Source organism: Rhea pennata, chromosome Z (genome assembly GCF_028389875.1).
Source record: "Rhea pennata isolate bPtePen1 chromosome Z, bPtePen1.pri, whole genome shotgun sequence".
NCBI lineage: Eukaryota > Metazoa > Chordata > Aves > Rheiformes > Rheidae > Rhea > Rhea pennata.
This window is the reverse complement of record NC_084702.1, coordinates 17,167,253-17,182,368: the sequence shown is the minus strand read 5'-3', so window position 1 is coordinate 17,182,368 and position 15,116 is coordinate 17,167,253. Positions and strand designations below refer to the sequence as shown.

The window sequence follows — 15,116 nt, the reverse complement described above, 5'->3', positions numbered from 1 at the left end:
TACCCTGGCTGTCATTTTTTTTTGTATTTATCTGAGTTCCTTCATCAAAACATTCATTGCACCCCAAAATAAAAACTCTTTTGCTTAAAAAAAAAAAAAAAAAAAAAAAAAAGAATTGAAGAAAGAAAGCACTAAGTTTCCAAATATTCAGGGACTCACTGGAGACCAAAACAGTATATGTAAATTAATATAGTCCGTAGTACCTCAACATCATGTAAAAATTACAGCAGTCTTCAACAACTGAAAAAACACTAAGAATTCTCATCAGTCCTTCAACATCAGTTGCAGGAAAGAACAGAAGAAAAAGCTTTCAGTTATGAATAACTGATTAACATCATCATTGATCTACAGTTGCTTCATATTCAGCAGTACGACCTATGAATAGTAAATCATGTAATTTCACAGATTTTTTGCATTTTGGCTCCATATTCATAATCAATAATTTAAAATAAATTCAAGCCTTTTTCAGAAAATTCCTAGTACTCTCATATATTTCAAGTCTTGGATACTCCAATTAGAACTATTTCAAAACTTGGTAAATTAAACATTCCTGTGGTCTCAGCCTCTGAATTAACAATTTCCAACCAGACGAGTGACTGCAATCACTGCAGTGACTGCATTGAAAGACTGCAAGGGTTTAAGATCTTCAAAAAAATATGTGAAAACATATTAAAATAATTTTTAGTGCTTCTATTGTTCATATTTTCATATTGGGAAGAATTGGAGGTTGTTTCAAAAATATTAAGACACTGGGTTAAAATAAAATTCTGAGAGATCTCACAACAAAACAAAAACACAAAAGGTGTACTGAACTCATTGCTGTAAGAAAACCCAAGATTTCAATATTCTGAGGCAAGAAAGTAGAGCAAAAGATGACAGATCGTTTACCAGATTCCATTTCTTCCAGGAAAGATATTAGCAATACGCAAAGCCTGAAATGGCATTCAGAAATACTTTTGAAAACTATGGAAGTAATCAAGCAGCTTTCAACATTTTTCAAAGCCCGCCTGGATGCAACCCTGTCTAACATGCTCTAGGTGACCCTGTTTGAGCAGGGGGGTTAGACTAGATGATCTCCAGAGGTCCCTTCAAACCTTACCCATTCTGTGATTCTGTGAAATACTATTTACGAGATTTAAACAAAGGAAATACGAAAATCAAAACTGAAAAATCTCTTTGAATAGATTCTTATTTGAAGGATACGTTACAAATTTAATTCAGTCAAGGTTGCATCTCTACATTAAGAGTAATAAGTGGCAAAACACAAAACATAATGAAAGAAATGAAAACACAATTAAAGTTTCAATAGTTCAAAATGATGTAGTAAAAATGGCTAGTATGAAGGAAAGTAGATAAAGAACCATTCTGGAAATATGAAAAAAATGAGTGTCATTTTCCTATACTTTTCCAATTAGCAGCTGATCACCTTCCTTCTCTCAGATGATATCAGATTGAGGCATATGCTGCTAAATTAAGTAGTCCTCATTTAATTCAGTGAGAAAAATTCTCTTTTATTTAATAAGCAATTTTCCTTGTTTTCTGCTAGTAAACAGCAACCTTCCTGAATGGTAGTTACCTGGAATGAGGTACAAAGTGTAATTGTTTGAAGCTGATGCGTTCGTATTTATGATACTCACTATCCTTTAAAATGCCTCAAAAAATAGTCTATTTGTCCAGTATACAATGTGATCTGTTCTGTGAACATTTTTCAATGCCCTGATGGTACAGATTACCAGTTGACAAGTCATTCATTCATCATTTTACTTTTATAAATAGTTCCTTGAGGTGAAAACACACAGTAAAAATAAAACAAAAAAAAAAGACCAAAAATATTTACTGTGGAATATTCTCTTCTATTTTCATTTTAGCACCTTCCTCAACAATACAGCTTCAAAAGTGAAACTTTCACAGCTGACGTGTATCAAGTTTGTTGTTGTTCTTTTGGGGGATGGTGGATTCAAACCTTTTCTATCAAACAGCTGCTTACAAAGGCTGTAAATAATGTTAGTGAATTGCCATTTATTAAAGTTAAAAGCAATGGGCTAATCTTGATAAAACCAAATTTATTTATTCCTTACTCTGAAACAGTTTAGTGTTCTGTAACCAGTAATAATATTCGTAATTCAGACTTGGAATACATTTCCAAAAGTAGGAACATCTTCAGATAGCAAAGTATATATATGCCGCCTTACTACTCACCAATTTTAATCTTTGCAAAGGTATTCTGCTTGTGTCTATTGGTGTACGCTCTGTAACATTACCAAATCTGACTTCTGGGATGGCAATGGCACACATTACATGTGCCCACCTGTGGAAAGTGACAAGTAAAGAATATCACCAAAGGAAGACACAGAAATGCACGTATTAAGAAATACAATAGCCCTCAGTAATATACATCTATCCTTCATTATTTTCATTTAAAATTTAAGGTCTATTTTATGTTCTGCATTAATTTAAAAGATAACTTCAAGCAGCATTAGCAATTATTTGAAATATTGTCACTGCATTTCAGAAAAGAGAAGATCCCCATAACAAGCAAAACTAGTGTTTATTAACACTAGTTTATTAAATGAAATATACCAAAGTCCTTCCCTTGCCAGTTATCAGTACAAGGTCACCAACTCCAGGTGTTTTCTTACTAAGATTTCTTACTCTTCTTTCAAACATATTCAAGAATCTTAATAGTAATACAACTTGGTATAAATATTATTGCAGGCTGAGCTTTATTATATTTTTCTAGCTGGCTGGTTTATTTGATTTTTGAAGTACGAAGTTTTTGCAATTGTGTTAACTGAATGCATACATAGTTCATGCCATTTCATTTGTGAGTAATTCATCACCTATAGCATTTTGGGTTAACATTATTCAGATTTTAGTAACTATTCTTAAATAGCACACGTGGTCACAAGATCATGTATCTATCAAAGCATAATATATAGTATAGTATCAGGACATTCTGTTTCCATACACAAAAGCATAGAAGCTGCTATCCCTGAAATGCCCAAAACGAACTAGATCCTTGCAATTAGTGAAAACACCTGACAAGTGCTTAGGACTAGTGCTACATGCAAGACTTCCATTCAAATTCAAGTGGATTGTCAGATGAATCAGGATTACACTATGTGCCTTCTATTCTCATTAAGGAGCACTGCTCTACCCTTCAGATAGAGACCCCCAAAAAAGTCAATGGAATAATTCATGTTGTAAAGTACATACCATATTAACTAAAAGTAAAAGCCAAGATAATAGAATTTTTATTAAGAAAAAGTAGCTTTCTGAGGCTACATCTAAAATATTTGGTGGAGTAAGGGGGAGGCAGATAACAAGACAGAAATGAACTCCCTAAAATCTGAAGAAAGGGGGATAGAGGAATATTTCCATTCTTTAACTCTAATGCTTGCTTTATAACATACTATCCTGCATTATTTATCTCATCTCATTACTCCATTTGCTCATTTTTCCAAGCTCCATATTCTTGCCTCATTTCACCTGCTGTAGGTCTTCAGAGAGATATATGACATAAACATCGTAGCAGATCAAAGGAATGCGGGTTGGAGCCAAAAGTGAAAAGAGGCAACACAGCAAAGTAGAAATCATTTCACTTTCCTGCACTACAGAGTGGTGCTATTTCAACCACTCATATTTGACAATAATATCTGTAAGAGTATAAAAAGAAGTATAGGGACCAGGCACACCACTGTCATCTGATGTTGAGGTTGTATTAGCCAAAGTGTGATAAGAAAGCTGTATGCAAAGATGACAATAACCATTAGTAAATTATATTACTCAGCCCAAATTAAAGCAGATAGAGCTTGTAGCTCTATCATTCCATTATTCTGACTATTCTATGTTCCAACTTACAGAAAAAATCTTGCTTACAGATTTTTATTTTTTACTAACACTGTTTCTTTTTATTGCTGCCTTCCTCAGTACAAAAGTACAGTGCCTTACTGCAATGTGTCTTACCATCTAATGTTTATGTGGACAGAAATGTTGTAAATAAAATAGCTCTTCAATCCATCTATATTTCAAGCTTTTATAGATTTGATATGCTCAACTTACTAGAATTCAGAAAAAGTGCTGTGTCCCCTGGGAAGAAGGAATATCAGCTCTCCTACGTGCCAAAGTCGATACCATCAACCACTTCTGATTTAACTGTAATACTCATCCTGCATCTTTAGTCAGTGTTTTAATCAGAGAGAGAATAGAGGGGAAGGAAGAAAAAGAAGGGAAAATCTATGTTGGATTTTACATTTCTTGGGGAAAAAAAGATGTAATTGCAACACACTCATACATGTTTGGAACAGTAGGTAATGCTCAAAGAGATATGAAGGTCCGGATTAAGTGCAGATCAGGGACTCAGTGTTGTATAGCAACTGTCATGTGTTATGGAAACAGGAAGCAAGAGTAGAAATAATTCTACGGAAGTCTCATTTCAGAAATCCGTAACAGAAACCTATAGAGAGATATAATGCAAAAGCAAAGACTTTAAGCATAATCATGTAGAGAAAGTCACTTGCTTCAACCTCTCTGGAGGATTTTCCTATGAATAAATCTTACAAAGCATATTTCTGAAATATTTTAGGTAAAGCACAAAAAAGATGCGTTTACAAGGGTTCACCATGCAATATCAACAGCAAGCATCAAAAGGACAATCCTAAATTCTACTCAGATGACTCTTTCTTGCTTTTATTTTATTTTAATGAGAAAAGCAAGTAGGAAATAATGGTTTATGGCAGTTTAAAGTGACACTGAAAAGCAGTTGAATATTTTAATGAATGGGTCAAAACATTCTTTAGTTTGATAACAACATTTTTTGAAGATAAGATTTGGCTCGTAAGTTTCAAGTAAAACTTTCTATTCACTGGCTAATTTAAAAAATTAGGCAACCATTTCCAAATCACTGATAGCTATTCCAGGTAAGTGGTAAAAAATATTGCAGGTAGATGATCTCTTATCACTGAACTTATCACTTTATTCTCAGTAAATCACAGTACATCACAAAAGGTTAAAAAAAAAAGACATCTGCATTATACTATTGTAGTTAAAAAGAACACTTAATTATGTAAAGATCCAGAACGCATAAACTGTTCCACTACTGGGCTTGAAGAAATATTAAGCTGCAACATTTTCTGTTTTATTGTTTAAGGTTATTTCATGTACAGTACTATCATCAAAATGCACACAAAAATATTGATTCTGTTAATAGTATGATGTCAGCAATAATACTACTTTTGAGAGTGTGTGATAAAAATGTATTAAAAACCACTTTAAATCTAGCATCATTTCTTAAATGATTCAGATTAATTGATTTAAAATATTTGCTTCTAACAACAGTTTAGAGGTATTACATTACATATAATCAGAGATCTTCAGGATTAAAGAAGAAAATATGCTTCACTATTTGATAAGACTTGCCCATGCAAACAATCCCATGCGAGCTCTCATGTGCCTTCTTTACCAACTGACCAGCAGCTTGGAATCTGGGACAGTGCAAATAACAAAAAAAACCTGTATTCTGACACCTACTTTCATAAATGTCAGTGGCACATTTCAATAAGAGTAACTTTAGTTCTGCAATAATTCAACTTAAATGGGCACTATCAAGTAACAATATTTGCAAATGTTCTTTATATGAGAATAGACTGTAAATAAAAAGTTTTTAAAATGTATATACCATCTTGAAGTATATATTACTTACTTCTTGTCAGTAGTTTGCTTTAATGCACCACCTCTCAAATTGCAGAGACAACATTCCTAAAATAAAAATAGTGCAGAAACAAGTGACCTTCACTGACTGGCTTTAGTTTTATTCAGCTGACATTATGGATATGCAAATAGTTAATTAATTACTAGCTTACAATCTGCCATTTTAAGCATTTCATTTCCTTATATAAAGAATACAGAAATATTCTTACAAAAAGAGCACAAATACTCTTACAAAAAGAGTAATAACTCAAAAGAATTGAACAAAAATAAATTTTAAGTATTACCCTTGAACAAACTGTCAGAATTACCAAAAGACATAGCAAATGAAAGGGTATTCAATCAGTGCTACAACAGAAAGGCTGGAACTACCATGCAGTGCACTAAGTTAAAACAAATTGAGATAACATATAATTAGCTTAATAAAAATTACTGGGAAATCTTTGATTTATACTCCACCGATTCAACTCAAATACCTTGAATATCTGCTGCTTCCTCCTTACAGCCCTCAAATTTATAAACCTACAGAGTACAGGGCAGGTTGTGACTTCACTTTGTGCAAAAAATCCTTTTGCTGTGGAATAAGTTCACTGCCTTGATCTTCAGTCCCTCTCCATCTGCTTTCAGGGTACTCAGCAATGCATATTTCAGTGGTTCCAGAGAAAATGCCAAATAAACAGGGGCTTTCCTATACCTACTTAAAACTGTGCCCTTAAACAGATGCACAACCTTATTTATTTTCCAATCTTCTCCTCTCTTTCTTCATTCCCTTCTACCCTGACTATGACCTCTCCACTTTGTCCCTTGAAAAGGATGGGAAAGTCTTTTTACTGACATTTATTTTTTATTTATTTATTTTTATTTATTATTTATTTTATGTGTACTTCTCTGTAGAAGCACAAGCAAAGAGAGATCAAAACAAGCTTCCTACAATTCTAGATTCACGTCAGATAAAGTCTTATGTACCAATTCCTATTTTAGTTTCAAATCATTAGTCTATGATGCTGTTGAACTACTGAACACAGTAGTTCTTTTCATTCTTTTATCTTTAAAATACTTGCAGATTCTCCTGATATCCTACCCTCTTGCTGTACTTTTCTTTAAGCAATTAAATTCCCTCAAAGTCCTATCTTCAAATCTGTTTACTACATTTGTTGTACTTCTTTGGACATCACTAAAATAATGTGTTGCTGCCATGCAAGCAGGTATACTCTCAAGTGTTGGACATCACTAAAATAATGTGTTGCTGCCATGCAAGCAGGTATACTCTCAAGTGTTGTCCTAACAGAGCCCTGTGAAAAACCACTACTACCTTATTCTGAATACGGTATTTTGGTTTCACAAGCAATACCCAAGTGGAGAAGTTACTGAACTACATAAGGGTGAGAAAAAAGCTTTCCTACTAGATGCTAAGTAATCACATTGTTTAGGCTTTATGCACTTGAATTCACTTCATGATGAACCGATTCCAATACGAGAAAAATTCCACTAAATACATGAAGGGCTTAGTGCACTATTTCCAGTAAAGTACCACTAAAGTCATGGAAAATTTGAAGCTTTGAGGTCACATCACACAGAGAAAAATTTGTATTTTATCTTTGAAGGTCATCTAAGTCAAAAGATAACTTTTAAGTAGTTAAAAAAATTGTGCTACAAGAAATGAAAAAAAGGATTAGATTCTAAATGAACATTCAGTTCTCAAAGGCAAACACTTATACATGAAATTATGGCACAAAACAGTCTCTAGGACTTCTTCACACCTACCCATGAATTCAGAGGACTGCTTAGCATGACCATGGAGTAACCATTCTACACTGCATCCTCTCCATTCTTATTTACTGTTCCTAGAACCTTGCTTAGAGGCCAGCAGAGGAGAGATCAACTCCTTCTCAGTTCTTCCCTTGGCTAAATTTGACACCTTAAGGGAACGGGTCATGTCTTCTGCTACCAGCCTTTTTTTTTATCTTTATGAATAGAGCTCGCCCACCACTGTAATAAGCTCCAAGACCTACTGATCAAAGCAATGCTCTAGAATAAGTTTTTCATTTTTATATATGACTGTGGGAGATAAAAACAGTGAAAGTACATGGGAGGCTCCTCTTAGACCACATGAGAGTACCAAAGTAAATGAACTAACTGGCTTAGAAGATAATACCCAAAATGGAACAGCCATACAGGAAGAGGCAAATATCACAATCTCCTGCAAAAGGAGCCATGCAGGACTTTTTGACAAACTGATCCCAAACTCATCTACAGTTCTGCAGGAACTTGAACCTTACAATGCATATGTAGAATAATATCTGTCGGGAGAAGAGAGAACAAGTCTGACTCAATAGATATTTTTGTGGGGGCAAAAACAGCAGTCATGCTCATGATTCAGATGTAAAAGTCTCCTCCACTTCTTTTTAATTGAAGCTCTTTCTTCATGTTTGCTGTAAAAAATCCTTTAATTGACTGCTTCTCTATTTCACATTCATGTTTCATGTTCTTATTCCAATTTACTTTAAAATTCAATACCTGAATAATGTGAACATTTTTTGCTTGTACTAAGCGTTTTTCTAAGAAAAAACTTAGTGTGATCCCTTGCTCTGTAAGTTGTTGATGCAACTAGAGTCCAAGGCCCTAAAAAAAAGTTCCACAAAAAATTAAGCTAAAATAACATACGGAAAAAATCCATATAAGATATTACAAATAAATTCCTTTGCAGATTTCTCATCTCCTAACCACTGCAAAAATAAAGAATTGAGAATTATACACTGCAAGAGACATTAGACACAATCCTCACTCCCTAACCACATTCCTTTTCAAAGAAAGCCTATAAAAATCTTTGATGAGTAGATAGTAAGGACCAGGCAATACAGAATTTTTTTTTTTCTGCGGGATATAGACTATTATAACTTAGGCTCTAAGAACAAGAAATTGTCAGTAGTGTTCATAGCAAACCTGGGCGGGAAGACACATAGACTAAAAGTCCATCAGATCTATTCCTCAACTCAGCCATGCACTGCAGAATATTCTCCTGTATCCACCTGAAATGGCTGTTACTTTACCTCCAGTTTAACCACACCACAGACAATGAAAACACAGGGAAAATAATGCCTAGAAAGGCTTAAATTTAAATTAAAAGCTTAATAAATTCAGTAGTTCTTAGTGCAGGTTTACCAGATATGGACAGCAGTTAAATCGGATGTATATTAGCAATTGTTACCAATGCCCTTACAGAAAATGAGAGTATTTGTGCACCCATCTGTGCCTTCTGTCCAGGTGTAAAAAACAGAATAGCTACCAACTTCGTTACAGAGCATCAGCTTTGAACTTATCCAATTTCTTACTCACTGTTGCTTCCCAAATCCTTCACACAGTAACTTGTATTTGCACTAAATAATGATTTCTTCTTAAACATATTATTTTACATTTGTCTAAATTACATTTTAGACAATTTTAAAATGCTCATCCACTTAAAAATCTCCAGAACATTCTAGAATCAAAAAAGAAAATCCTTTCTTCCAGTATCCATATAAACTAGGCCACTTCCATATAATTCACAAGCGTTATCCTACTAGTGTTCCCTTCATCTTTTAGATTTTTAGTGAAGACAATACTTTTTTTGTTGTTGATAATACAAACCATAATTGTAGTTCCTGGTCTGGACACTTTTCCTTGCTTATAACGATACAGTGAATTTTGCAACCAGCGTTCCTAATCTGTTTTGGTTTTCACTTCTCTGTTACAGCCACAACTAGGAACTGCAGGAAAAGCCTAAAGTCAATGTGAATTAAGCATGCTTCCTTTGATGTATAAATCCAAAAGACAGATCACATGGTTGGAATGATATGTCATTACTCAGCTGTAACTGTATATTAATTATTGTTGCACAAATGACTACTACAAAAAAGCCTGATCAAAATTTCTTATACTTTGAAAATATGTATGGTTGTCTCTGAGTACCTTTTACACTCTGTCAAAATCCAACACCACTCTGACAGCAACACTCATAAAAAGCAGTTTCTACTCTTCTGTATTTCCATACTTCATCAGCAATAATATTCTCTATGAGACAAGAAGCTGCCTAATACTGAGAAGAAATGGTATGCAGACCAGCAAAAGCAGAAGGACATATAAACAAGTCAAATAATGATTACTCCCTTGGAAAACTATGCACATGCCCCACACTGTCCTTTTTCTTGTTAAATTAGTCTCTCTTCTTTCCACTAAGACCCTGTAAATTACAACGGCATCTTCAAAGAACTGCTTTTATCTAGTTAAAGGAAATGTAAGTGGATACTGATTACAGTGAATAATAACATGTAATCAATCTGAAAGGTTGGAGCAAATCTATCCAGTAAGTTTGAAGAAATTAATTTGTAAAAATCTCTTGATAAATTTTGAATACTAAAAAAGTCCAAGAAAATTGTGATTTAGTGAAAGTCATTATGTCTGAAGCAAAGAAAGAAGCTATTTGTTCACTTCTAACCATCTCTCCTCGCATATTTCTTCCCTCAACAGCTAAATTCTGTAGATACTTTTGATAATATTGTGTCATTATGCATCTGTAAATAAGACAAAAAGGATACAGAATAATGAGGCTGAACAGGACTTTGAAAGGCTATCTGGTGCTTCTAAAAGACAGAATCAACAGAACACATTATTTCTCATGGATTTTGTCAGACGTGTTAAAAAACTTCCTCATAAATTCTGGTGACAGTGTGTGAGTATTCTAGCTTCAGTATTTTGCACTTTTCCTTTTTTTCCAGAATATTTCAATAATTGACTATGATGCTGTTTGCTTCCGATTATCTTTACTCAAACTTCACTTAAAAAGTACTTGGATTTGACTAACAACAGCTGCAACAGTTTCTGCACCAGGGGTAACTGAGCAGGTTGTGGTTGTTCAGCATGGGATAGAGAAGATAAGAGGTTGACAGGCACCAATAAAAGCATGAGCAGCATGGAAAGGGTGATTGAGTACTTCAACACAAGAACTAGATTGCCGCTACCACAGGAGACCAGAAAGCAGCAGGTTCTAAACAAACAAAAATGTCTTCCATAAGCTTACCACATATAGATGCTAACAGTTCACACTGCTTGAAGAGGAGGCTGGGTAAGTTCAGGAAAAAGAAATTTGTCAAAGGTTACTTTTTACTTGGTAAATATATGGGTACTGCCTTTTGCTAAGGCAGTTTCTTATTTGAAAATTGTTGATTGCAGAGCATTAAGGAATGCTTGCCCTAGAGCCATATTCTTTCCACGTATTCTTTTCTGTCCATGCTGGAGACAAAATATCAGGCTGGAACAGACTTTGGTTTAATTCATTATGGCAGATCTTACCTTTTTATGCGAGCTGACATTTTAAAACTTTGCAAAATACATTTTAAGATCTTTTATGAAAGATCCAAAGATATTAGGAAAATACTCAATTCCTTGGCACTACCAAGTATTCAGAGATAAAAACAACTATACTCCACATACATTCTGACTCATAAAAACACAGCAATAGAGTCAATGCAACTTTGAATCATTGTTTTATTCTCAAGTATCCTAATGTTATTATCATTTAATTTTTATTTTTTGAAAGATTCTTGATTTTGAGAAAGAAAACATTAAAACAAAAAACCCAAAATGTATACATTGAAATACAGAAAATCTACTTTATTTAGCAGTGATACTAGAATGAGTCATTTCAGGTAAGCCCGCCTTTTGGCTCATAGTTTAAAGAACTGCAAGTGCTTATGATGTTTGTAGCACTTTAAGTAGGACACTATTTACCCAGTCAACGATATATTTCCACCCTCCTTGTTAACTATTTTTTCTGTGCCTCTACTGACTCTAACTAGTGTCTAGAAGCACGTAAGAATCTAATGATAGTGTTTAGGATAGGTAATTTTTTTCTTTTTTCTACAAATTCATCCAGCAAGAGACCAGAATAATTGCTTTCCTTTCGAGAGTAAACCATTGCAAAGCTGTGTCAGAGTAATGCTGACTTAGTAGTCTCATTAGAAAGTAGCTGGATGGAAGAAAATCACTACTTAATACAGACTTTTAACCTTGAACTCTGCCACAGCCAAGTCACACCGATACAATTTGAATGGATGAGGTAGAGCAACAATTTTTGCTTTCTTCAAGTCAGTGTGGTGGGCTTTTACAGAGCAGCACTTGAACTCAAAATACATGCCCTTAGTTACCATCTTCTCTCTCAACTGCTTCGTAATGCTCAAGATACAATCTCTCAATATTAACCCAGATGTGCATTTGGGTATGGCACTGCTCCCTTTTCAGCTATCTCATTTACCCAGCTCATTACTACTTCAATGTTAAATAACACTTTTGCGAGTTTTATTTTCAGAAACTGTTCGTTAATGAGTATTTTAATTTTTCCACAGCAGCAGGATAATCTTCACTTTGAAACCAGCTTTTGAGATTATTTAGTTTTAATTCAGAGTATGTTGCTGTATTCCCTTTAAACGTAATACCTTAAAATCAGATTTCTAGGAACAGACTTCTAGCTTTGGGCGGAAATTCTTAGAAATAACAAATTACAAACACATTAGAAGTAGTTTAGTAAAAGGATTCACTTGCACGTCTGGAAACTCCGTTACTGGCAGAGTTGCAAGATGCTACCATTTTAAGTCATTTTCAGTTGTTTATAAATGTTGCCAAATTTTCACTGTCATCTGCCTCAGCAGTGCCTCTATTTTTTTATTAAAAATAGGATTTTCAAGATCATTTTAATCATTGGTTTTCTTAGAAAATATTAGAGGAAAAATGTTATTCTGTCCACAAGAATAAATTATCTTCTTTTTTTTTTTTTTTTTTTTTTTAGCAGTTTGTAGATGCTGAAAGTTGATACTGATTGAACAGCCTGGCTAGTTTCATGAAAGAGAAATCCATCAAGTGTTACTGTTCATTTAATGCATAGACACTACTTTGGCTAAGGCAGATTTAGAAACTGTAAGTTTGAAAAAGGTTCTTGAAATTTGCAAGTGATTGCACTTCTGCTGTAGATAAGCAATTTTACTCTTTCTGATGTATACAAATCTGTTCAAGACATCCACCTGTGAGAATTCAAAGTCTGCACAACCTCAACTACCAAATTTGCACAGTTCAGAAGCGAAATCCCTCAAGTATTCAGTTTGCCTTGAGACTGATCCAGGGATGGCCAGAAATTTCCTCATAACAGCAGCTCCCATGTCATATCAGGCTGTGACAACACTGCAGAGAGTAAGTAGTCTTTTTTCCTTTAGGTCTCAATGACATACCATTATTGGCTGGATAATATATACAAGTAGAGTTATCTGCCCAAATGCAAAAGGAAAGAAAGAGCAGAATGCAATCAGAAAATTTGGAAGATATTTATTGGGAAAAAAATGACTACTCATAAGCATCCCACTGAGAAAGATTAGAGACAAACTATTTCTTAAGAGAAGTCAAAATGAATGAAATCAGCTGCCTCCAAAAAAAAAAAGAAAAAAAGAAGAAGAAGAAAACCATAAAAAGTATCAAAGTGAGGTGGATTGAGAACTGGTTAAAAGGCAGAGCTCAGAAGGTTGTCATCAGTTTGCGCAAAGTCTAGTTGGAGGCCTGTGGCTAGTGGCACCCCCCAGGGCTCAGTACTGGGTCCCATCCCGTTCAACTTCTTCATCAGTGACCTGGACGAGGGGACAGAGTGCCTCCTCAGCAACTTTGCTGATGATACCAAGCTGGGAGGAGTGGCTGACACACCAGAGGGCTGTGCTGCTGTTCAGAGAGACCTGGACAGGCTGGAGAGTTGGGCAGAGAGGAACCTCCTGAGGTTCAACAAGGGCCAGTGCAGAGTCCTGCACCTAGAGAGAAATAACCGTAGGCACCAGGACAAGCTGGGGGCTGACCTGCTGGAGAGCAGCTCTGCAGAGAAGGACCTGGGAGTGCTGGCGGATGACAGATTGACCATGAGCCAGCAATGTGCCCTTGTGGCCAAGAAAGCCAATGGTGTCCTGGGCTGCACTAGGAAGAGCGCTGCCAGCAGGTCGAGGGAGGTGATCCTGCCCCTCTACTCAGCCCTGGGGAGGCCTCATCTCAAGTCCTGTGTCCAGTTCTGGGCTCCCTCGGACAAGAGAGACAGGGAGCCACTGGAGAGAGTCCAGCGTAGGGCTACGAAGATGATCAGAGGGCTGGAGCACCTGCCCTATGAGGAACGGCTGCGAGAGCTGGGCCTCTTCAGCCTGGGGAAGAGAAACCTGAGGGGGGATCTGATCAATGTGTACAAGTACCTGAAGGGAGGGTGTCAAGGAGATGGGGACGAACTCTTTTCAGCTGTCCCATGTGACAGGACAAGAGGCAATGGGCAGAAACTGAAGCACAGGAAGTTCTGCCTGACCGTGAGGGGGAATTTCTTCCCTGTGAGAGTGACAGAGCACTGGACCAGGTTGCCCAGAGAGGTTGTGGAGTCTCCTTCTCTGGAGATATTCAAGGCCCGCCTGGATGCAACCCTGTCTAACATGCTGTAGGTGACCCTGCTGAGCGGGGAGGTTGGACTAGATGATCTCCAGAGGTCCCTTCCAACCTTACTGGTCCTATGATCCTATGAAAGTTAAACAAAAATTAAAAGGTACCAAATACAAAACTGATAGCTTTTCTGCCAAGCATAATGCGACCATAAAAATCACTGACAGATGATAACAGTGAAGCTAAACACTTCACAAACAAAAACAGAATGATGGTATTTATAATGATAAAAATATGCAGAATTATTCATATTATTATAATACACTATCTGGAAGCGATAGTAAATATCAGGTTTAAGACTGAACACCAGTGGATGAAAAACTGCTTCTTCAAGAAAGCAGCTTAACACCAGCTGCACAGGGCAAGTTATCTTGTTACTGGCTATTTACACACACACAAATAATTTAATAGTGATATTCCTAGAGATCAGATAATCAACTAAAAGGACTGTTTACCAGTCTTTAATTCACTTTCTCTGACAGCATCAGGAAATACAGTGTTAACAAACTTGTCTATGTTGTGCTTTTACAAGCACTCCATGTATTGTTACCAAACTAACAGCAAACCAGAAGAAAATATCACTCTCCCCACTTTCCAGTCCAAACATGGTTAGCACAGGAATCTAAAAGTGATTCTCACAGTAAGCCACCTTTTTATGGAGAAAGTTGGTGAAAAGACAGATTGAAAAGACTTTTTTCTTTTTTCTGGTAGGAAGAGAGAGGGAGAGGAAAAAAAGAAAAGGAGAGGAGGAGAGAGAAAAAGAGAAAAGGAAAGAAAAAGAAAGGAAAAAAAGAGGAGAAAAAGTTCAAACATTTCCTGTTATAGCCAAATTTTTATATTTGGTCCAGAAATTCTCTTTAACAACATCCAAACGCTTTTAAAGATGCTTAGCAATATCAGTCTGAAAATTAAGACACTGTATACCAACT

General features: G+C 35.6%; 1 protein-coding gene across 7 annotated transcripts in view; it reads right to left on the bottom strand.

The window, feature by feature from the left end:
* Nucleotides 1–15,116, bottom strand: part of KDM4C (lysine demethylase 4C) — a 249,607-nt gene that overhangs the window by 65,847 nt on the left and 168,644 nt on the right. For 6 of the 7 annotated variants that reach the window (XM_062599330.1, XM_062599325.1, XM_062599331.1 and 3 more), the window contains exons 16-17: nucleotides 5,702–5,757; nucleotides 2,200–2,308 (exon numbers count right to left, since the gene is read on the bottom strand). In XM_062599330.1, the coding sequence (XP_062455314.1) occupies nucleotides 2,200–2,308; nucleotides 5,702–5,757 (165 nt within the window). The remainder of the gene's footprint in view (nucleotides 1–2,199; nucleotides 2,309–5,701; nucleotides 5,758–15,116) is intronic. The other variant, XR_009961144.1, reaches the window with a different exon arrangement.